This window comes from Panicum virgatum, chromosome 2N (assembly GCF_016808335.1).
Source record: "Panicum virgatum strain AP13 chromosome 2N, P.virgatum_v5, whole genome shotgun sequence".
In the NCBI taxonomy this organism is placed as follows: Eukaryota; Viridiplantae; Streptophyta; class Magnoliopsida; order Poales; family Poaceae; genus Panicum; species Panicum virgatum.
The window spans coordinates 67121028-67143845 of NC_053146.1; the positions used below are offsets into that span (position 1 = coordinate 67121028).

Genomic DNA, 22818 nt, shown 5'->3' on the forward strand with positions numbered 1-22818 from the left:
GGGCATTCATCGGGATTTTGTCATCTATTGTGATGCATCCCGACAAGGATTGGGTTGTGTACTCATGCAAGACGGGAAAGTCATTGCATATGCTTCCCGCCAACTCATGCCTCATGAGCAGAACTACCCAACCCATGATTTGGAATTGGCAGCCGTAGTGCATGCCCTTAAGATTTGGAGACATTATTTGATCGGGAATAAGTGTGAGATTTACACCGAACACAAGAGTTTGAAGTATATCTTCACCCAGCCAGATTTGAATTTGAGGCAAAGACGGTGGTTAGAACTGGTTAAGGATTATAATGTGGAAATTCATTACCACCCTGGCAAGGCTAACGTGGTAGCCGATGCCTTAAGTCTTAAGTCCTATGGACCCAAGGATGATCATCTGCGAGAAGAAATGGCATGATTGAATGTGCACATTGTCCCTCAAGGTTCCAGCCACGTGCTGAATGTCCAATCCACTCTGGAGGATAGAATTAGAAAGGCCCAAAATTCGGACAAGGACCTGATGGAAATCCGCAAACATACTGGAGAAAACAAGGCACCGGACTTTAGAGTGGATAACAAGGGGACGTTATGGTATAAAGATAGGATTTGTGTACCCTAGAAAGGAGGCTTCCGGCAAGTGATCATGGACGAGGCTCATAACTCGGCATATTCCATTCACCCAGGATCCACCAAGATATATATGGACTTAAGACAAAAATATTGGTGGAATGGAATGAAGGCGGATATCGCACGGTTTGTCGCCCGTTGTGACACTTGTCAAAGGATCAAAGCCGAACACCAGAAGCCAGCAGGGCTGTTGCAACCCCTACCCATCCCAGTTTGGAAATGGGATGAAATAGGAATGGACTTCGTGGTGGGTTTGCCCAAAACACAGAAAGGACACGACTCCATATGGGTAATAGTGAACCGACTTACTAAATCGGCCCATTTCATACCTGTACGGACAAATTACGGTGGAGAAAAGCTAACAAAGCTTTATGTGGAAAACATAGTAAAGCTGCATGGTGTGCCCAGGCGAATTGTCTCAGATAGAGGGACCCAATTCACCTCTAGGTTTTGGAAGAGTTTGCATAAATCCATGGGAACCAAGTTGGATTTCAGCTCCGCTTATCACCCGCAAACGGATGGCCAGACAGAAAGGGTGAATCAGATCATGGAGGATATGTTGAGAGTATGTGTCCTTACCTATGGCAAGGACTGGGAGCAAAGCTTACCCTATGCGGAATTTTCATACAACAACAGTTATCAAGCGAGCCTGGGTATGTCACCATTCGAGGCTCTTTATGGGAGAAAATGCAGAACTCCTCTGATGTGGTCAGAAGTTGGAGAACGTGCCCTAGTCGGACCCGCACTCATAAAGGAAGCAGAAGAAAGAGTTGCCGAGATTAGAGAAAAGCTGAAAGCAGCTCAGTCTCGACGGAAGAGCTACGCGGACAAGAAAAGATGGGAAATAAGTTTCAACCCAGGAGATTTCGTATATCCCAAGGTTTCACCCATCCAAGGAACTCGAAGATTTCAGATACAAGGAAAGTTGGCCCCTCGGTACATTGGACCGTACCGAGTTCTGAAGAAAGTCGGAGCCGTAGCATACCGACTGAAGCTACCAGAAGAAATGTCGGACATACACCCAGTGTTTCATGTCTCGCAATTAAAAAGGTGTTTGAGAGTACCCGAGGCAGAACACGTGCCAATGGAAGCAATAGATCTACAGCCAGACCTGCGGTACCAGGAGATACCGGTCAAGATTCTCGACACAGTCACTAGGAAGACAAGAAACTCCGAAGTACGGATTTGCAGAGTCTAGTGGAGCAGACACGGAGTAGAAGAAGCTACGTGGGAACGCAAAGACGCTCTGATGAAGGAGTTTCCCCATCTGTTTAGGAGCCAGCCAAATCTCGAGGACGATATTCAATTTAAGTGGGGTAGGTTTGTGACATCCCGGAAAATTTACTAATTAAATCACTCGCTAATTTATTTTCAAAAATTTTCATCGTTGAGCTCAAGACCTAATCCCCGAATTTCCGCTGTCCTGACATCCGTTTTCCATCATCGTTCCATCTCTCCCTTTCTCTCTTTCTCCCTCCCCCCTTTTCTTTTTCTTTTTCTTTTCCTGTTTTCCCATTTTCTTTTCTCCATTCTTCTTTTCCTTCCCCTCCTCCTTTCCTTCCCTCTCTCTCCTCCCGCGCACCACGGCCTGCTCGCCGTCCCCTGACCTGCACCCCGCCGCGCCAAGCACCGGCCGCCTCCCTCCTCCACGCACGTGCTCTGCCCTGGCCGACCCCACGCGCTCGCCTGATGCCGCTCGCACGCGCCCTGCCCACGTGCATGCCGTCGCCGCGACGCCGCATGCCCCGCCGTGCCCCCGAGCGCACCCCTACCCGCGCACGCGCACGCGCCGCCCCGCCCGCCGCGACGCCGTTGCCACGCCGCTCGCCGCCATCCACCGCCCACGAACACGCGCGGCGCCCCGCCACCCCGCTGCCACTTTCCTGTGCTCGCACAGCGCCGCTCGCGGCCTGCCCGAGGCGTCGCGTCACCAGTGCGCGCCTCGCCGCTCGCGCCGGCTCCGCTCCGCGACGCCGAGCGCCATTAACGCCGCTCCGGACCGCTCGCTCCCCCCACCGACCACCACCGCTCCACCGCCTCATTTCGCCTATAAAAGGGCTACCCGCGTCGTCCCTCACCTCCACGACCGCCACCGCCGCTCCTAGCCTTCTTCCCAGCCCTGCAGCACCGCCGCCACACACACACCTCCGCCGCCACCGTCGGTCTCCATGGCCAAGCTGCCCCACTACACCCCAGCTCGCGCTAGGTAGGGGAAACGGACCCTCTCCTCTTCTCCCTCTTCCCCCACTCTCTGGCCGCTGCCATGCTCCACAACAACGCCGCCACAGCGCCGCCGCTCGCCACCTGCCGGCCCCCCATGACGCCGCCGCCTTGCTGTGCCCCGACCCAAATCGTGGTGGGGGATCGATTCCCTACACCGCCCTCCTCCTTCTCCCTCCCTCTACGGCCGACGCCGGGGCTCGGACCGGCCGGATTGACTGCCGCCGATGCCCTAGCGCCCCCTCCCCTATTTCCCGGTCGAGAGGAAGGGGATGAAGGGCTGTTTTGCCCTTAAGCCCCTCCCCTTTCCTCTATTCAATAAAGAGCCCCACCCATTTAAGCCTTTTTGCAAATAAGCCCCTCCTTGTGTTATAACTCAAAATAAATCCTTTCCCATATAAACGTATTTCTAACTGAACCCCTAACCCTTTTTAGAATGACCCAAATAGTTTCTAAAATACAAACCAAGCCCCTGCCTTCTCAAATATAATTACAAATAGGTCCCTGACTCCTGATTTAACCCTAAACCTTTATAAAACCTATCATTTCATGTGCCAAACAATCTCTGATCGACCCGAAACTTTACCACGCCTCTCATAACATAGTTTTGACTGTGCCATTAGGAAACCACCCAAAAATATTACTCCGAACTCCATATCTTAACTGTTTCCGATTCGAGCTCAACGATAAAACCTCTATTTCTGTTTCTTGATTGTGTGCATGTTTGTATGTGTCATAGATCACAGTGTGAACGAAGGAGAGCCCGCCGATGAACAGTTCTGCGAGCAAGCGAATGAGGACCAGTTCCGCAACCCCGAACCCGAAGGACAGTGCTTCGATCAGGACCTCCCGGAAGGATTTGAAGACGGCAAGTTCAATCCTGCCCTTTGATGCATGTTTTGTCCTAGTTTTTATAAACACAACCTATTAGCCTGATTTATAAAATTGCATATGTTTTGCCTGCTGAAAATATGGTTGGATAGCCACCCCTTGATTTGTTATAACCATTCCTTGACCACCTAGATTAATGTCTAAATGTGTTTTGTTTGGACGTTAATCGCTGCTAGAACGCTTAGGATCTCATACACAATACAACTTGTTTTATAAAGAAAAGGTGTGTGTGTGTGGGAAGGGATAAAAGTGAAATTTCGAAAGATGAGTTTGGACGGCTTGGATGGCATTTCTGTGTGACTTACCGTATGGTGTGCTCATGCCTGTGTGGCAGAGCAAGGAAGGGAGATATCCATCTTGTCACAACTAAGGACCGAGTTGGTGTGTCATCTCACATAACTCCACTATCGTGCAAACCACTCGATCGTTGAATGGGCACCGGCTTAGCATAAACCCCACTAGTTAGTCTGATAGCCATCAGGAGAGCTGAGAGCAACGGGTGATCAAGGAGAAGGGATTAGCTCTGTGTGACTTATGCCCCGGTTAAAGCCTCTGTGATAGGTCAATGACCCCTTGGTGCATCCCGTGATGGCTAGTCAGGTCTAGCTAAGGTAGGTAATGGCTTTGATGGGATCTGCACCGACACTAAGGTGATCGAGTTGCGGTACCCCGCTTGTGGGTAAAGTTGCACACCTCTGCAGAGTTAAAATCTATTCGAATAGCCGTGCCCACAGGTACTGGGCGAGTTACAGTGTGGTCACATAACTAGTGTTTATTCTGGGATGGGTTGGCGTGAGTTGTTTTGGGAATGTGTCCGGCAGTTGTACCGTGTGCTACGGCGGATGAGGAGTCCGGTAGCAGTCTAAAACTTGGATCCTGTATGGATCAACCATTTGTGTTACTCGGTACAAGAAAACTGGTTTTGAAAATGCTTTCTTTCAAATAAACCCCTGCATAAAATCTAGCTTTTCGCAAAGTAAACCTTAACTTTATCCTTGATTTACCCTGTGCATTATATTCTGTTATTCCCCCTCCGTGGGTGTGGTTGGACTTGCTGAGTACGTTTGTACTCACCTCATTTCTTAATTTTTCAGAGAAAGATCCAGACTTTGTTCCAGAAGACGTCGAGTAGGGCACCCAGCCTTGCCTGTGGATTATGGTCACCCGCAGGAGATACCGCATGACGCAAGACTCTGATGACCCCCTTTTTATAATTAATATCGTTGTGTGGGTGTAGGTTGTAATCCTCGCGATAGTGGCACTTCTCTGCCCATTACCGCGTAGAATTGTACGGTGATAAACCATCTGATGTAATAAATGTGTCATCAGCCTCCTGGGACTGATGTTTGTATCACATTTAAGTCTTCTCTTACGAGGGACGCTTCATTCGCGCAACAAGATCTGATTCATACAGATCATGACCATTTTGGCAGGCGCTTCCGGCTGCACCTGAGAAAAGCCGATAAAATCGTGGTCCTGGGCCTCTGTGACTATGTGACAAGGTTGCATCAGGGAGGCCTTGACAAGTTGTCGCACAAAACTTACAAAGAAAGCAAAGAACCAAGAACAGGCAAAAGAACAAGGCGAAAAATTGGATCCAGGCCACATGCTTTGAAGGATGTGCTGAAGGTTTCTGTTCAATCGATGTTTTACATGTTACACCAAGCACGAGCTCATGGTGATTCAGAGCTTTTCAGAGTTCAGACCAGCACCTGAAACTCATATATGATGGGCACTGCTTTCAGCAACTCATTTGTCACAAGAAGCTTCAGAGTGGTCATGTCACTGATACATAGCCTGAGAAAGTTGTAGCACCAGCGCCCGTGAATTGACGCTCCTCGTTAGAGAAAAGGATCAAGGCTGTTAAAAGCAGATAACCACACTAAGTCAGCATATGCTTTGAAGCCAATCATATGTAATGATATTAACATGGTACTTCTTTATCTTCAGCAGAGATACAACTGCTACATCTCCAGCTCATCATACTGCGACAAGGAACTTCTACAGATCTTCATGACCAATGACCACCCTAGCATTTTGAGAAAGGAGAGTCCAGGGCAGGGTGTCATTTCAAGGAAATGTCAAATATGACCCCTTCAAGATTTGAGATGGTTGTTCTTGTTCCATCCACTTCTCTGACGCACATTCCATGTTTTTCAGCTTCCTTGAGTACTAGCCCATCCATGCTGGTCATCAATGAGGAAAAATAGCTTAATTAAAAGAGGGCCCAACTTTGTTTTAAAATATTATTACTGAAAAAATAGAGTTAGCTCAACGGTTTTTCCCAGCTGTTGTTGTAATGCAAGCCTAGGTAACAGTAAATTCTGGACATAACAAATAAAATGTGCAGACTATGCCCCAGTTATAATTATCAGTAAATGTTATCTCTAAACTACTGCAAGCCAACCTGTATGCTCAAGAATGCAACTGGATACTCATTTTTTGCATAAGGGAAATGAAAAATCAATTGACGAATATCTCTGACAAGTGACAAGCTGACAAAAGAATGGGTGACTCACGTATTGTTTATCTGAATGCAGGACTCATGCAACTCTTTATGACAATTCTTTTTCAGTATGTGCTGCATTGCAACATAGGCAGAATGTGCAACCTGCGCAATGTTTGGATCCATTATTTATGGATTCATATAATGTTTCAACTAGTTGGAGATGTTGTACTTCTCCCTTCCACCCTCTGTTGTATTCTGTGAGCTACCTACAATTTTCTGATCTAACTGGTGTATGAATGACCCATGAGTGCCCTCATTTCAGCTGCCTTTTCTGAAGTGATTCAAAACGCTATGGCGTAATGGCATTCTGTCAAGTCATACATGTAGAGATAAGAATAACCAGAAAATTGGCAAATCAAAATGTACAGGAATTTGACTCAAATGTTCCTATTCTTCATGCACTAAGCAAATAGAAGTCAAATTGGACGTTACAAAATAATCAACTAAGAGGTCAGTTATGATTTGGGTTACAGTTGGGCAACTGGGATAATCCCAAATTCATCTTTATAACATGGAAAGTCATGATAGACAGAATTTGCTGGTAACTCTTATTTGAAAAACAAAACTCTATCTACTGAATACACATGGGAGGAAGACTATTGAGAAAATACGTACACTTTAGCTCGTGATACATAAGCCAATATGAATCTGCAGTTACCGGTTTGAGTACGAATAATCCTCTCTACACTATCAAAGAGGCAGGAAATGCTAGATTGCTGGAAGCTTTCTGCGAGTCAAGGTCCACAAGATGCAAGAATTGAAATTTGAAATATTACAAATGAATAAAAGAAAAGGATGGTTAGGTAGGAAATTTTCAAGGATATAAATATCAGCTCCAAGAACAACATCAAATCCACCAGGATGTTTTTCAATAATACTGCTTATGTGATCAGAGTTCCCCCACTCTAGCTTCTCAGCTGTCAACACTGCAATAAAAGTACTATTTTAGATCTTATTTCGAATTCCATTTTCTGTGAATGTTGAATTTAAGGAGTGCTAACCTGCATGTGCATTTTCAGAACATGACTGCAACTCTATATTTTTCTTTATAATCTGCAAAGTCATTCTTCAGCATAAATATACATGACACTTGAATTGAATTGTAAAGAATGATGCAAGTATAAAATGATGAATGCATCACTTTTGGTCTACTGGACTTATAACATTTGGACATAAGCTACATTGGACATATGTTGATACGGGATGCGGTAACTGTTGCCATACAGGTGGGCTATACAGCACGGATACGGATACGCGTATCGGTATCGGGCCGATACGGATACGTGGATACGTCGTTTTTCCCAGAAACCCGATACGTGGATACGTTTTTAATTATTTAACAAAATAAATACTATATATATACATATATTACTTAAAATTAGAAACATAACACTCTTTTAATCCAGCCTTCCAAATCACACATATAATACAACAAACACATAAAACAATTTAGTGTGCTAAATAAATTCTCAGAAAGTAATAAAATGGCCTCCAAAGGCCACAGCTCACGTGCTGGAGAGACAAATGACCTAAATATCCCTACGCCGTTCGCTGCATGCTGAGCAGCTCAGTTATGCTGTTTCGTGTTGGCCGCCCACAACAATGCTTCGTGCGTAAGTAGTGACGTCATCAAGGATAGTATAAGTCAATAAACGCCTTCATTTCCCCTTCTTTCCCGTAGGCTTATCCGATTTCCCTTTCCTGCGATGCTCATCTCTGTCCGGAGGCGCATGGTAGGCGGGGCCACAAGGGAGCCGGCGCGGGCGAGATGGAGCAGCAAGGGTGGTGAGCGGGCGCAGCAAGCAGGGTGGCCGAGCTAGAGCGGTGCGGGCGGCGAGCGAGCGCGGCGGGCGACGCGGCGGAGCTCGCGTCTCCAGCGGGAAGACATGCGGCGTTCGCATGGTCCGGCGGGCGCAGCGCCGGTGTCCTCCAACGGGTGATGGTGCTCGCGTGCTGGTGACAGGTCGCATCTTCTTGGTGAGCATCGGCGCGGAGCAATCCGTCCCTCCCCGTGGCTCTCTCTGCCGGCCAGCGCGGCGCCCTCCTCGCCGGCCCGTCCACCTCGGGTTCGACCGCCGCCGCCTGTCGGCCCCTCCTCCTTGCGTCTGGCCGCCGCCGCCCGTCTACCCCCCCCTCCTCTCTCCGGTGGGCCGCGGCGCCCTCCTCTCTCGCAGGCCGTATCCAATAATGGTCTGAGACGTTTCCAATCGTGAGTTTCAGGCCCAATTAAACTGGGATACGCGGACACGGCATGGATATGTATCCTGGCCGTATCGCGCGCGTATCCGTATCGGATACGTATCCGATACGGGATACGCATGCCCCCTGACGTATCTGTGTTTTAGAGCAGGTGGGAAACTGTTCCTGCCTGTCTATTGTAACCTGTATGCATTTACTTACAAATACATAGTTGCTAAAGTAGAGCAAATATCCAATGGTATTTTGTTCTATAATTTGTCTTTGAAACTGAGGGATCAGTGAATGAATTTCTGAAAGTTTGAACCTTGCCTCAAGAACTTCATCGTTGTGATCAGTCAAGACAACCCTTTTGCAGAAACGGCTGCATAATATGCCAGTGATGCCTACAGACAAGTCACAACATAATCAGCTTTAATACGATCACAAATTGAAGGGGACATGACAGGGAATTCTCTCACCAATCCCGGATCCTAACTCAATAACTGAACATCCCTTTACATTTTCAGGGTGTTCAGATAGATAGTTGTTCATCAGGACTGCGCCTGGCCACACTAACTGTCCAGTAAGATCATAATCAGCTGCACCAATAATTAGAATGTCTGTAAGTAGCTGACATGGCAAGGAATCAACAATAAATGGCAGTATGTACTGCGAGGAACCCACCAACATAACTATTGTGGTGTTGTTGAATGGAACTCAGGCATAGTATGCCAAACTTTATCTTTAAGTTGACTATTGTCTATAAAAGAAAGCATGTTGGGATCAAATAAGACATAAAAGTGACATAGTGACAGGAACTTAGAATTGTATCCTTCATTTGTTTGAATCATGAGGAATGCGAGCCTTTTGGTGTCCTCATGTCATGTACTAGAATGCCAGGAAGGATTCTCATATAAGGTAGGCAAACGTGGTCACATGATTGTGTAATGAACACCCAACATTGCTGCTACGAAATGCCAAAATAAGAAAATGGACATAACACCTGTCACAACAATATCTTCAAGCTGAATATGTTCAACCATTTACCCCGAATTTCACTGAATAACTGGGCAAGGTTTTTTAATATAACTGTTGTTATGGAACTAATTTGTGATACATCAAGTAAAACAAACTACTAGTAGGCATGCCACATGCGCATGCGCATGCACATGCTACAGACTCCAGTAACTATGCTCATGCTACAGACTCCAGTAACAACTGATTCCGCTAATGAAATAACAAGCACATAGTTCCCCGAGCACTGTATCTACTGCACAAGCACGGCAGGATAAAAAAGAACAGTAACTTTGCAGAAATCGATACTGAACAGTAAGCATGGTGATCCAGTAATAACTAACAGCCAGTCATCATGCACGTCGCCCATATTTCTATTTCTAGCTCCACAAGTCCAGGCCAAAGTATATTTTCCCTAGATGATCTAGTAATTACTAACAGACATCCAATGGGAAAGATATTAAACTAATCAATTGACCAGTGAAACAACTTCACCACTCATTTTCCAGAAAACAAAACCGTTACTTAGCAAGAAAAGAAGTGTAGGACGAGCAAGAAGCACTAACTGGAAGCGGCCCGCAGGCAGAGCAGGCGCAACTCATGTGAACCGAAAGTGAAGGTCGTCATCTCGTAGCTGCCCGCATCGACGAACCCAGCAAACGAAATCAATCCTCAGTTCGCCACCACGCCAACGCACAGAACAAACCTGTCGGCGACAAACGACACGCGTACCTGCGGTCGATGAAGAAGGATGGATCCAGGCAGACTATATCGTCCTCCTCTTCCTCCTCGTCCCGCTTCCTCGGGCTGCCGGAGTCCGCCATAGCTTACCGCACCTCTCGCCGGCGGCGGCTGCAACTGGAGTGGAGAGAGAGGTCGCCGCGGCGTCCAAACCTTAACCCACTTGCTGTTGGACTGGGCCGCCTAATCGTGTTGCATAGGCCTTTGACGAATGGGCCGTTCTTTAAATGGGCTTCAACACATACCAAATTGCCCGTGATGGGCCGAGGAGAAATTCTTGATTGAGAAATGGTGGGCCATTCCGTCCGTGTGCCCGGACACGCGCTTTTTAGTTTTTTATATTTAAAAATAAAAAAATTTCAAAAATATATGTCGGTTTGGAAATATTTCAAAAATAGGGGTCAGTCGCCCGGTGGAGGGGCGACAGGATCTATCTGTAAAATTTCTTTTTTTACAGATAGATCCTGGGGAGAGGAGCGCGACAGGAGAGGCCTGTCGCCCCTCCACCAGGCGACGGGCCGCTGCTGTCTGCAGCCTATGTGCTTGCCTGGGGCCACGTGAGCGGGAGGACGATGGGACGCGTGCTCAATGCTTGTGGGAGACAACAAGCAAGGAAATTCAATGTTAATTGTGAGTTCGTCATGGAAATCACAATTCAGGGTCTGTTTAGTTCCCAAATTTTTTTCCTAAAACATCACATCGAATGTTTGGACATATATATAAAGTACTAAATAAAATCTATTTGCAAAACTTTTTGCACGGATGAGTTGTAAATCGCGAGACGAATTTAATGAGCCTACTTAATCCATAATTTGTAACAGTGATGCTACAATACCATAAATTAATTAGGCTCATTAGATTTATCTCGCGATTTCCAATCCATCCATGAATTTTTTTTATAAATAGACTTTTCTTTAGTACTCCAAAATAGCAAGATTTCGTTTCAAAAAATTTCTTATCTGTGAGCTAAACAAGACCTCACAATCTGACGAGATGCCCGTTGCCCTGCTTGCCTTGGGCCATGTGAGCGGGAGGACGATGGGACGCGTGCTCAATGCTTGTGGGAGACGACAAGCAAGGAAATTCAATGTTGATTGTGAGTTCGTCATGGGAATCACAATTTACAATTTGACGAGATGCCTGTTGCCCAAGGCAAGCAGGAGGTTGCAGACAGCAGCGGCCCGTCGCCTGGTGGGGGGCGAGAGGCTCCCCTGTCACCCAATGGGGGGGCGACAGGTCCCTCCTTTCGCGCTTCTCTCGTCCAGGGACTTATCTGTTAAAAGAATTTTACAGGTGGGTCCTGTCGCCCGGTGGTGGGGCGACAGGCTCCTATTTTTGAAATATTCCCAAACCAGTATATATTTTTGAATTTTTTATTTTTAAATATAAAAAAAGAAAAAAAAAACGCCCCGGACACTGGATACACGTGGGCCCTTTTACTTTCTTTCAGGCCCGGCCTGCGAGAACGTTCTAGACGGCACCGGAGAGGCCGAAGCACGTTGCGGCGGCGCGGCGCACGATCTCCCAGGGGCAAGTCCGTAATTTCCGCTGCGCTAGCGTTCAGCCATAAAACCCTAAACCCTCCGAGCTGTTGGGGGGTGGTGGTGGTGAGGCCAAGGAGAGCGTGGAAGCTTCGAGCGTTTTTGCTTGCTGCGCAAGAAGAAGAGAAGGCGGCTATGGCGAAGAGGCTGCTCCCGTCGCTGAACCGAGTGCTGGTGGAGAAGCTGGTGCAGCCCAAGAAGACCGCCGCCGGCATCCTCCTCCCGGAAACATCCAAGCAGGTACTCGCGCGCCTGGTCCATCCCGCATCCCGTCCCCATCTTTGCTAGTTGCTACTGCTGCATGGAGTAGATTAGTAGATTGAGTTTCCGTGAAATTTGTGTGCGGGATGTTGTATCATGGCATCGGGCAATGTGTTCCGCATCGTGACCTGCCGAACTGACGACGGACGCATGTTGTACGATTGGGACCGCATCTGTACAGGTTGCAAATAATTGGATGGAATTGGTTCTCAACTGATTAGGTCGAGCGATGACTGCTCAGGCTCAGTGCAATTCTTAACAATTGTGTTACCTGAGCGGTAGGAATTCGATTGTGCAAGTACACATCTGATGTATGTAGACAAAGGGTTGGTTTTTGTTTTATTCGCACTTTTCAAATTAGCATTTGAAACGAACCAAGCAGGAGAGCTGCCGATTATATTAAAAAGAGGAAACAATGCCCAGACTGGGCACAACAAAAAAACAACAACACATGCCGGTTGGATTGGGACAAAATTAGCATGATATATAAAGCTAGTTGCAGTTTTAGACTGGTCTTTCCCATTGATTTTGACCACATTGTCCCATGTAGTATTCAATTAATTGAGTTATGCTAATGTTTTGAAGTGTAAAATCAATCCTTTTCCTGTTAATGGTTCTGTGAGAGTAGCCGTCCGCTGTGTTTTGTTGAAATAATGGTTTTGTTATATATGTAAGATTTCAAATGCTAGATGGCTAGTGCAATTTCACGCTGTGTTCTTTGCCATTGCTGCTGACAAATCAGCACACAATTAGGGTGTGTGTTCAACTGTAATAAGGAGTTATGCTATCGATTTGATGTGTAGAATCAATTCATCAATTTGAAATTTTGCACTGGTTGCAGCTGAATGCTGCCAAAGTGGTGGCTGTTGGCCCTGGTGAGCGTGACAGGGAGGGCAAGCTGATCCCTGTTGCTCTGAAGGAAGGTGACACTGTTCTCCTGCCTGAGTATGGCGGAACTGAAGTCAAACTTGCTGCTGATAAAGAGTAAGTGAATTGTTCCTCCATCCTTTTTTTGGTGGTTGTATAAATGGTTTCCTGCCTTTCTGTGGCAATTAAGCACTATAATGTCCAAACCGTCACAGTACATGGACAATTTACATCTTGCAAGTTGCAATAGTGTTTTCCCTGTTTTCTGAAATGGTATGGATTGATGTGCTGAAGGGATGCAACTTTGGTATGAAATCTTGATGTTTGTTGTTTTTATTATATCAATGTTGTAGTAATTTTGTTAAATGTGTTGCTTGATATTTTCTGTCATAAAGCATGTGTGCATTTTGCATTGCTGATGTTCTACTGTTTAACATCTCACCTTTCTAACCTCTTAGTGGAAACTGGCAACACATTTTATTATTCACATTCATTATGTTTTTTTCTGTTTAGTGCTCTGACATGCATCTGCTGAAAAAATTCCAGGTACCTACTCTTCAGAGAGCATGACATCTTGGGTACACTCGTGGACTGATTTGAGACAATCAGGAAGCTCATCACTAGTCAGTCCAGTGTGAGAGATGTTTTAGGTTTTGATGCTACGAAACAATCCTTGAAAATTTACATGATGATGTCATAGAATTTTGTGGTGAACATCGTGAACTGGATAACAATGCTGCTCGTTTCTGTTGAGATGCAATTGAGTAATATTCACCATCTGAAGTGGTGCCAATAATTAGTTCCGCTCCATTCCCTGGTTGCAATGTTTAGGCTGGATGTCCACTGGATGGATTGTTATCGCTTGCTTTGTGATCCTTTGCTTCTCAAAGGCTTTCCTGTTGCTATTTTATCGTTGGTTCCATGGTTAGGGAGCTGGGCAAGCCACGGGCTATCGAGTTGATGCATATAAACATAAAACATCTTCAGATGATTGCAATATCATTAAGTATAGCAACCGTAACATGTTCTAGAGATATTTCTCACCCTGTTTTTAGCATCCTCAGCGTGAATAAATCCACTTCGCGTAATCACAATATAGTTTAAAACGTGAGTAAGTCTCTCTATTTGAAATAATATAAATCAGAAAGATTAGTAGTCAAGATTTCACCCTGGAAACTGTCCTAGTGAACTTTTTAGGGTCTATTGCAATACTGTCTTTGTTTTGAGCTGTAATTGCACATTTGCCTCTATTTTTTTTTAACTTTATATGTTTGCCCTTGTTTTTTGAATCTGAAGGTTCCACTTGCCCTTGTTCTGTGAAGGAGAGTTAACGGTGTTAAGTGCAAGCTGAAAAGACAAAAATGCCCTCAACATTGTTCCATGAAGGAGAGAAGGGGGCTTTTAAATAAAAGAAGGAAAGAGCAGGGGCCATTGGGCAATTTTGCCCTTCTTCCTCCTCTCTCCCGTGCAACAAAGGAGGGGGGCAGGGCGCCGGCGGCGGCCCTCGCCGGCGGCCTAGGGCGCGGCGGCGGCCGGGGCTAGGGGGGAAATGGATAGGGGGCCACGGGGAATCGATCCCCTCCCTTAATTTGGGTGGAGGCGGCCTGTAGGGGTTGGTGCGACGGCGGCGGGCGGAGGTGAGCGGCGGCGGCCATGGTGGCGGCGCTGCAAGGTTGGGGACGGGGCTAGCGGCGGCGGACGAGCTTGAGGAGGTGGAGGGGGTTCTACCCTTGCCCTCACCTCAGGCAGAGAGGCAGCGAGGTGGCCTGGCCACGGCAGCGAGCGGCGGCTGGCACTGGCGGGCGTGGCGGCGGCGCTGCGGGGCTGAGCAGGGGCGCTGGTGGCAGTGGGCGAGCTCGTGGAGGGGCGGAGGTGCGGTGGAGGCCTATTTATAGGCCGGGGCGAGGTGGGAGGAGGGGGGCGTGGTAGTGGTGGCCGGCCGGTGAGCTCGGCCACATTAATGGCGTGGGGGCGCGGCGGTGGCCTCCGCCTCGCCGAGCGGCGTCGTGCTGGTGGTGGCGAACGGCGCGGCGGAGGCGGGCAGGGAGCGCGCGCTGCGGCTCGGGCCCGTGCGGCGGAGGCGGGCGGAGACCGGCGCGGTGGCAGGCGGGCGGGGACTCGCGTGTAGGCGAGCCGCTCGGCGAGGGGAGTAATGTGTTTGGGATAAGGGGTAGTATAGTCTTTTTCCCTTTTTTTTCTTTTTTGTGAAATTTTTTTGGAACAATTATTGAGGTCCAGCTCACGGTGTTGACAAACAGGGGCAAACGGTGCCTTCAATTTTGAAAACCAGGGGCAAACATGCAAAGTTAAAAAAACAAGGGCAAACGTGCAATTACATCTCAAAACAAGGGCATCTATGCAATTGTCCCAACTTTTTATTGGTGCTCAAAGGAGGTGCTTTGGATCGTCATGGGAAACAAAAACAATACTACTGTTTCAAGAGCTGAGGCCGCACTGCCGACAAGCAAAATTCATATTGATGGCTCAAGACGTTAGTATCCTGATTCAAATGTATGCTCAATACATGCTCAAACTTGAATGTGCAAGTTGGGGGCACCTAACCCATGAATCACGAATTGTCGATATATTGTCTATTCTGGGAATCAGAATGTGGAAGTTGGGGGCACCGATGCTCAAGCATGAATGGATTTCAAGTCACACACAAAAAAAGCATGAATGGATTTCGATATACCGAGTCTCCCATTCTCGGGGAAATTCAAGGTTAATCGACAACTTTAAACACATGAGTTGGCCTCTTTTCCTCTTTGGATGGTAGGAATGGAGAATAAAACAAGCCAAAAAAAATGTAGGCAACCAATAAGTGACGTCTATTGTCTGCAAATGTAGCCAGACGACCAACCTCAACAGCATCAGCTACTTCCAATCAATTGCATCGGATCATTGGCACCTGCGGATCTTCGAGCAGCATCTGCCTATAATTCCACCATCAGCTCTCATACGCACTTAGAAACTTCTTAGCAGCATCCAGATTCAGCTCTTTGTAAACCTGCAAGCAAATGGAACAATCCCATCAAATTGACTTCAGTGTGTTTGAAATACATGTTGGGATTAAACTGGTGAATGGGATAGGCAAGTCAGTACAAGTTTCTCAAGAGCTTCTTCAAATGCCTTGCAGAAGAACTCTGCCTTCGTTGCTCCAATCTGCTAACATGGGCAGCAAAACTATTAAAACCACTATTAAACTGCATTGGTTACCGTTAACACCTTTCTAGTATGTTTCCACCAATGAAATAATATATGGAAACGTATTGCCCTTTGACAGCATGTGTCAATAGCTGGTCATTGCTACCCACTCCTTAAAATAACATTTCTCTCAACGCTTGGCCACTCAGACCATTTGGTGCTCGACCAGTATAAAGACTCAGTTCACAACTTCAGTGGTGAGAAAAGAATATGGGAGTGGTACAAAGGAGTAGCATAGCATAGCAGCAATTGGCTTCCATGAACTAAGTCTCAGTGGAGATATTAACGAGATCTTAATAGCAATGTGACAGAAATGGTATTTTCCTTTAAGTTTGGGTCATTCTGGTGATACTTAACTGAACTGACAAGATTCAAAGTTTTCCAAACATCATAGATTTTGATCACGTGAACCCATTTTTTGTGCCTTAATTTATTCCTCCTAATATAATAGACCCAAAAGACATATAATACTACTATTAAGACATTTCGAAATTGTATTGAGTTGCTAGCTTCCTGATACTGGGAAAAAATATAGGTACCTTTTTCTCAGCAGCCATCTTCAACTTCTGCATAAACAGATCTGTGAAACACGAAAGAAAATTAGTCGATTATATTACCACGTTATGGCATGGCAGAACATAATTGGATGTATTCTCTAATTGTTACTGGAATGCAGCACAAAAAGAAAGTGTGTCTCTGCCATTACTAAATGCCACTATTTGCTTCATTCGAGAGACAGCAATGGCCTCAAGTCATATTGAAAAAATGAGTAGCCACACAAGAGCAAAGGTATTTGTCACAAGGTAGTCGAAACTGAAAGCACATATCCATATCATTTTATTCTGTTTCTTCTATTCATCGATACGACAGCATTGAGGAGCAGTGCTTAACTGCTAGCTCCTTTCCATAATTGATATGCAAGACTGTACTAAGCATACAATGTTTCCTCTTCACCATGGTGGGAATTTTCTCTAGCTGACTTATGTCTCAGTACATTGAGTGTGGATCAAATTGTGTTTTATCAATTGATGGATTATGTCGTTGCAAACCAGTTTCATATTTTGGAATAGTGATTATATATCTACTGCCTTCACCCAAAAAAAGCAAATAGAATTGAGTCATGGAAAAGGAGTTGAACTGGGTTCTAAGCATTCATTTTCATCAAGTATCAATATCTCAATTGTTTGCCAATAGGGAGTAAATCCAATGAAGAAGATTGTGTATTCATAGCCTATCATGGATTACAAGAGTTGAGGCTAAAGAGGATAGTCAATGATGCGGGTGCTATGCTATAACTCTAAGGCTTATAGGAATGGAGAAACACCAATATCCACTGCCCATTGGATTCAAATGAAAAGGAATGAAGAGGCTAACAGCAGCCTTTTCCTCTACAAGATAATGGCAGAGGATAGGCTTCCAGCATATGGATGGCAATTTCTTGTTTCACAAAAAAAAAATCTAGTCTAAATTTGTTGAGATGAGCAACAAACTATCAGCTCATGTACCTTCTGCAGCTGATGATTCCTTTTTATTGCCCTTCGTTGCCTCCTGCGACCAATGGCTTCATTAGCAATAGTTAACAAGTATAATCAGGTAGCACCCAGATAACTAAATTAAACTCACCTGAACTCGTGATTGCTGTCTGGTGCCTCTGCTTGATGTTCCAGGCTCAGCCTACATTTGGCAAGAAAAGTTTGTATGAGCTCATGGTCAATTCGTCACAAGAACGTCTGCAAACAGGAAATAAGCATTAACCATATTTATTTCAGCTACTTCTGCAGTGGGGCATCCACCGTAAGTGGTTGTGATTCCATATATTTTTTACTTATATTTTTGTGCTTGTTGATACTGACCAGCCCACTCTTCTATTTAGATACATGTGCATGCCTGCTCCCCCATGCAATCATCTATCAACCACAAGGCTTCAAATCAAATAGGAACAAACATTCATGCCATATACATGTAGCTCGATGCAGAGATGACAACAATTAGTCAAGCTATACCTGAAAGTTTGTAACTAATATTTGTCCAATTACATTGAGGCTAATAATAGCCAGTACTTAAATGGCATGGGAAGCACAATCGCAGGTATGGCTACCACTTCACCCAATCTAAGACTAATATTAGCCTACGTATCTTGAAAGGCTAGGAGCAACAGACTAAACTTTGAACTGCTTTTAAAGTTATTCCAACTCTTAGGTATAGAATGTTTAAGAAGGTACCATTTTCCATTCTACAGGGGATTTCTTCGTTAGAGAGAAAAAATAAGCAATCCCTGTTCCGGCACAAGGCTAGAACTCACTTCTTTTTTCCTCTTCACCTCAATATTCCATCCTAAAAAAGTACTAGGGGAATTAATGGTAAAGGCTGATAATGTGCTATCATCCTTTACATCCTCTGGCATCGTGCTCCATGGCTCTCCCACAAATATTTCTGCAAACATCATGTTAGATTTCAGAATCCAGACTGCACTCTGCGCAACGCATAACAGGTCAACAGCTAAGTGTGCGTTGCAGCAGGAGAAGAGAGCAACGGGATCAACCAGAAGACAGATTCCGCTACCCCGAATTCCCCAATCCGGCGGCACCATCCAATCAACCCTCAATCGACGTACACCAAAACAGCGCATTGGGAGGCCTACCCCCTAATCAAAACCCCTTTAACCCACCCGCGAGATCCACCTTAGCGGCACAGCACACCGATCGCCCCTCGTGTTGGGGGAAAATGGAGAGGATAGGGGCCTGGAGGAGAAGTGGCCTTACACAGTAGTCGCGGGACCGGACGACAGGGAAGAGGTCGAGCATGCGCTGGAACTCCTTCTCGTCCATGGTGGGTGGGTGGGTGGGTGCGCGCGCGACGTCTCCGGCAACCCGCTGCTCGCCGGCTTGGTCCCGAACTCGCCAGAGAGAGAGAGAGAGAGAGAGAGAGAGAGAGACGCTTCTTCGCTTGGGCTCAAGACGAGAAACAGCGCATAGACGGGCCGGATGATGACTCGCGTGGCCCGAATTGACGAGCCGACCCAGCGCATTTAGAGAGGGCCCGCCAGAATACCACATTGTGGGCTATCAGTTTGTGGCCCAGGCGAAGTGCGACCCCGTTCCCGACTCAAAAATGTCCGGGTAGCTGCTGCTGCCTCGTCGGCCTTCGCCACGAGAAGTCAGAGGAGGTTTTTCTTCCTCTTTGGTGGTCATGGCGACGTCCGTTCCATTGGTTCGCCTTTGAGTTTTGGCTACCGACTCGCTGGGAAATAGGTTTGGTTTTCATCTCCTACCGCTTTTGGTGGTTTGCTTCCCCCTCTGGGTGACTCGTCGTCCGGTGTGTCAAAATTGTTGGTGATTGAGGCGCTAGATCCTTTATACACCGGCGATGTGATTCGGCTTGTTCGTTCAGCGATCACAAGGCATGTTGGTGCCCCGATGTGCTGCCTATGGTGCCAATGAAAAATTCTGATATCCTTCATCGGAAAGGTGGTCGGCTTCACGGGCGGTAGCTTCGACCGTCAGCAACGAGGACAATCGGGAGAAACTTGCAAGGATTTGGATGTAATTTGTTTTACTTTCAGAATTATCTTTGTAAATTTTGGGATGTAAACTACCAGAAACTTATGTGAAATATAATCCCGGTTTTCTCAACAAAAAAAAAGAAGAAAATACTGTTGCTTCTGCTGGATGCTGCTGCTCAACTTTGGTGCGTGAAGCAGGCGGACCATGACGACTGAGCTAGCTAGGTCAACCCACAGCTCGATCGGTTCTTCACCGGCCGGTCTCGTGCCGGCCAATCATCAGGAATTCAGGATCGGATGAGCTAACCACTCCTTAATGCAATAGCCACTCCTTTTTCCTTAAAAAAAAACAGGCAGTCCTTTTGACCTAATTTGTTACTGAATTATCAACAGAAATGCAACACACGAGGAGACTATATATATAAATACACACATCTCGACATCTATCTCGTACGTGGACCATGCATGGCCGGAGCTATATTATTGCTTAAACACAGACGCTAGGGGTACGGCAGTAGGTTCTCATCATACGCCAACACGCCAGAAATTTTTTTATTTTTAACATATTTTTCAATTTTATTTTAAAAATAACTCACCCGGATATATATTTGCAGTTCTAACCCTTTTGGTCGCGCCGGTCTGCGCGGCGTGACAAAAACACGCTGTCGCGCCACATGCATTGGCGTGATAAGATGTGCCACGTTGGCATGCTTCGGAGCGCTCGAAAGGGGTCTGTCAGCTCATATTCCACGTGTCAACCTTGTCACGCCACTCCCACCGGCGTGACAGTACAGCCTTGTCACGCCACACCCGTTGGCGTGACAAGGTTTGACTTTAGAAAAATCATATCTTTTTCATACGAACTCGGATGGAGATGTTTTTTATACAAAAATTGTAGCTCTCAACGAGATCTACAACTTTATAGTTTTGAGTTTTTTCATTTGAAGTCATTAAGATGGTTAAATAATTGATTTAAGCTTTTGACAGCATATTAAGCACTTTACTTCTATCGGATCATCTCTAACTTGACATGTTTGTCATGGTTCTACAAATTAAGTTCTATATAATGTTTGATATATGAAATAATATGGACTAAATAATAATAGTTCGATAAGAGATACAATGAGAAATCAAACTATATCATCATTGAGTACGGAATATAATGCAACACTCTAGGTATTATTAATTATATCTTTAACTTGTGAGTTGGTCTATGTTAATAGCGTGACTAGTTTTGCTATGTTTTGTTTTTTTATTATAAATACTTTGTTGTAGCAGGCTATTTTGTTTGTTCCCCTGGAGTTTGTTCTTCAACCACTATACATCACTGAGTCTTATTATACATATTTTCACATTGCCTATTAAATTACGTGCATATACATTATATCTATTTTGTACAAATCAACTCCGAAGTTACATGTGCATATGTACAACCGTTTTTCCACCACCACCTGTATGGAGACTTCTCTACTATTGTTGTGCCAAATTTCTTACGGTCCCTGACGTTGTTGGAAGCCCATATTCAGATAAGCATATAAAACAATCAAATATTTGTGTCATTCTTTTGCATCCATATATTATGTTGTTTTGACTCCATCATCATGCCCCATCATTTTACTTTCATCTATCAGGATCAACTTGTTTTGATCCCCATTAGACGTGCCATACGGCGTAGTCTTGATTGGGCGGGAAAGTCTGACGATTTTTTTATTCGGCATGGACTCTATAATTATATTCTAATTTTTTTAATTCTTTAATTATGAAATTAGATATTTTTCAATTATATATGATATGGCCTCTTAAGTCAGTTTAGATCATTAGTTCTTCGTAAAATCTAATAGTGTAAATTTTTCTCTATTTTAGATTAATGTATAAATTTCTAGACCCTCTCGACGAACGTGGTGGCTCTCTTTTTTTCTATAACAACACTTGCTTATTAATATAATATATATCTAGAGTGGTGGGACCATGGAGGCACCTTGAGCGATGATCTTGGCTAGCCAAACTAAGCAGTGCAATCGATAAGCGTTGCGCTGACCAAAGGAGATACAATGAAAAGAAGGCCATAAGATGGAGAACAACAAAGTACTCATTTCATCTAAACCACTTAATTACTAGTATAAAACTTACACATTTATATCTTTTTCAAACTGTTATCATTTTTTAAGATCTTAATCTTTCAAAAAAAATATTTGATCTAGTTTATAGCTATAATTAATAATACCTAGAGTGTTGCATTATATTCCGTACTCAATGATGATGTAGTTTGATTTCTTATTGTATCTCTTATCGAACTATTATTATTTAGTCCATATTATTTCATATATCAAACATTATATAGAACTTAATTTGTATAACCATGATAAACATGTCAAGTTAGAGATGATCCGATAGAGGTAAAGTGCTTAATATGCTATCAAAAATTTAAATTAATTATTTAACCATCTTAATGACTTCAAATGAAAAAATTCAAAACTACAAAGTTGTAGATCTCGTTGAGAGCTACAATTTTCGTATAAAAATCATCTCCATCCGAGTTCGTATGAAAAAGATATAATTTTTCTAAAGTCAGACCTTGTCACGCCAGCGGGGGTGGCGTGACAAGGCTGTACTGTCACGCCGGTGGGAGTAGCGTGACAAGGTTGACACGTGGAATATGAGCTGGCAGACCCCTTTCGAGCGTTCCGAAACATGCCAACGTGGTATATTTTGTCACGCCAATACATGTGGCGCGACAGAATGTTTTTTGTCACGCCACGCAGACTGGCGCGACAAAAAAAGTTATATCTGCAAATATATGTCCGGGTGGGTTGTTTTTAAAATAAAATTAAAAAATAGGTTAAAAATAAAAAAAAATTCAACACGCCGTGGGTTCTCGGCGGCGACCGCCCCGGAGGACCAGACGCCATATTTAAACGCATCCGGCCGGTATCGCTTCCGCATCCGATGTATCTTCGCGGCCCGGCGGAGGCGGCGGCGCGGCTGGGCCCGCCTCGGCTTGCAGCCGCCCTCGTGGCGGGCGCGGCGGCGGCCGATCCTCCGGCGGCACGGGCGACCGGCGGCTGCTACACCCGTCTCTTCGCGTTCGGCGACTCGCTGACCGACACGGGCAACTTCATCAGCTACTCCGCCGCGCCGGGGCCCGTCGCGCGGCTGCCCTACGGCGAGACCTTCTTCCACCGCCCCACCGGCCGCTGGTCCGACGGCCGCCTCATCGTCGACTTCATCGGTGCGCGTGCTCGCTCGTTGTTGTGTTCATACATGAGATCAAC

At 45.6% G+C, this 22818-nt stretch overlaps 3 protein-coding genes across 8 annotated transcripts; 1 reads left to right on the forward strand and 2 right to left on the reverse strand.

Annotated features, from left to right (window-relative positions):
- Positions 1-5305: 5305 nt before the first annotated feature.
- Positions 5306-10363, reverse strand: LOC120661984 (protein N-lysine methyltransferase METTL21A-like). Of its 4 annotated transcripts, XR_005670163.1 has the most exons (10): positions 10163-10363; positions 9997-10064; positions 8896-9015; positions 8747-8820; positions 7240-7291; positions 7063-7164; positions 6854-6962; positions 6449-6545; positions 6249-6340; positions 5307-5915 (listed from the first exon to the last, which is right to left on the reverse strand). XR_005670163.1 is itself a non-coding variant. In XM_039941022.1 (8 exons), the coding sequence occupies exons 1-8, from the start codon at positions 10252-10254 to the stop codon at positions 5795-5797; spliced, it is 738 nt and encodes a 245-aa protein (XP_039796956.1). In that variant the 5' UTR covers positions 10255-10363; the 3' UTR covers positions 5307-5794. The 4 variants fall into 4 exon arrangements, 1 of the variants encoding a protein (XP_039796956.1); XR_005670161.1 differs by lacking the exons at positions 6249-6340; positions 6449-6545 and having other exon boundaries at positions 5306-5589; positions 5666-5915; XR_005670162.1 differs by having other exon boundaries at positions 6249-6545.
- A 1323-nt stretch (positions 10364-11686) lies between these two features.
- On the forward strand, positions 11687-13653 carry LOC120661985 (10 kDa chaperonin, mitochondrial-like). The gene is made up of 3 exons (XM_039941024.1): positions 11687-11952; positions 12815-12957; positions 13387-13653. The coding sequence occupies exons 1-3, from the start codon at positions 11848-11850 to the stop codon at positions 13433-13435; spliced, it is 297 nt and encodes a 98-aa protein (XP_039796958.1). The 5' UTR covers positions 11687-11847; the 3' UTR covers positions 13436-13653.
- A 1831-nt stretch (positions 13654-15484) lies between these two features.
- Positions 15485-18980, reverse strand: LOC120661986. 3 transcript variants are annotated; one of them, XM_039941026.1, is made up of 7 exons: positions 18607-18758; positions 18347-18477; positions 17668-17718; positions 17550-17592; positions 16584-16624; positions 15943-16002; positions 15485-15847 (listed from the first exon to the last, which is right to left on the reverse strand). In XM_039941026.1, the coding sequence occupies exons 1-7, from the start codon at positions 18671-18673 to the stop codon at positions 15788-15790; spliced, it is 453 nt and encodes a 150-aa protein (XP_039796960.1). In that variant the 5' UTR covers positions 18674-18758; the 3' UTR covers positions 15485-15787. The 3 variants fall into 3 exon arrangements, with proteins under 3 accessions (XP_039796960.1, XP_039796961.1, XP_039796959.1); XM_039941027.1 differs by lacking the exons at positions 18347-18477; positions 18607-18758 and adding an exon at positions 18807-18980; XM_039941025.1 differs by having other exon boundaries at positions 18347-18743.
- Positions 18981-22818: the final 3838 nt, after the last annotated feature.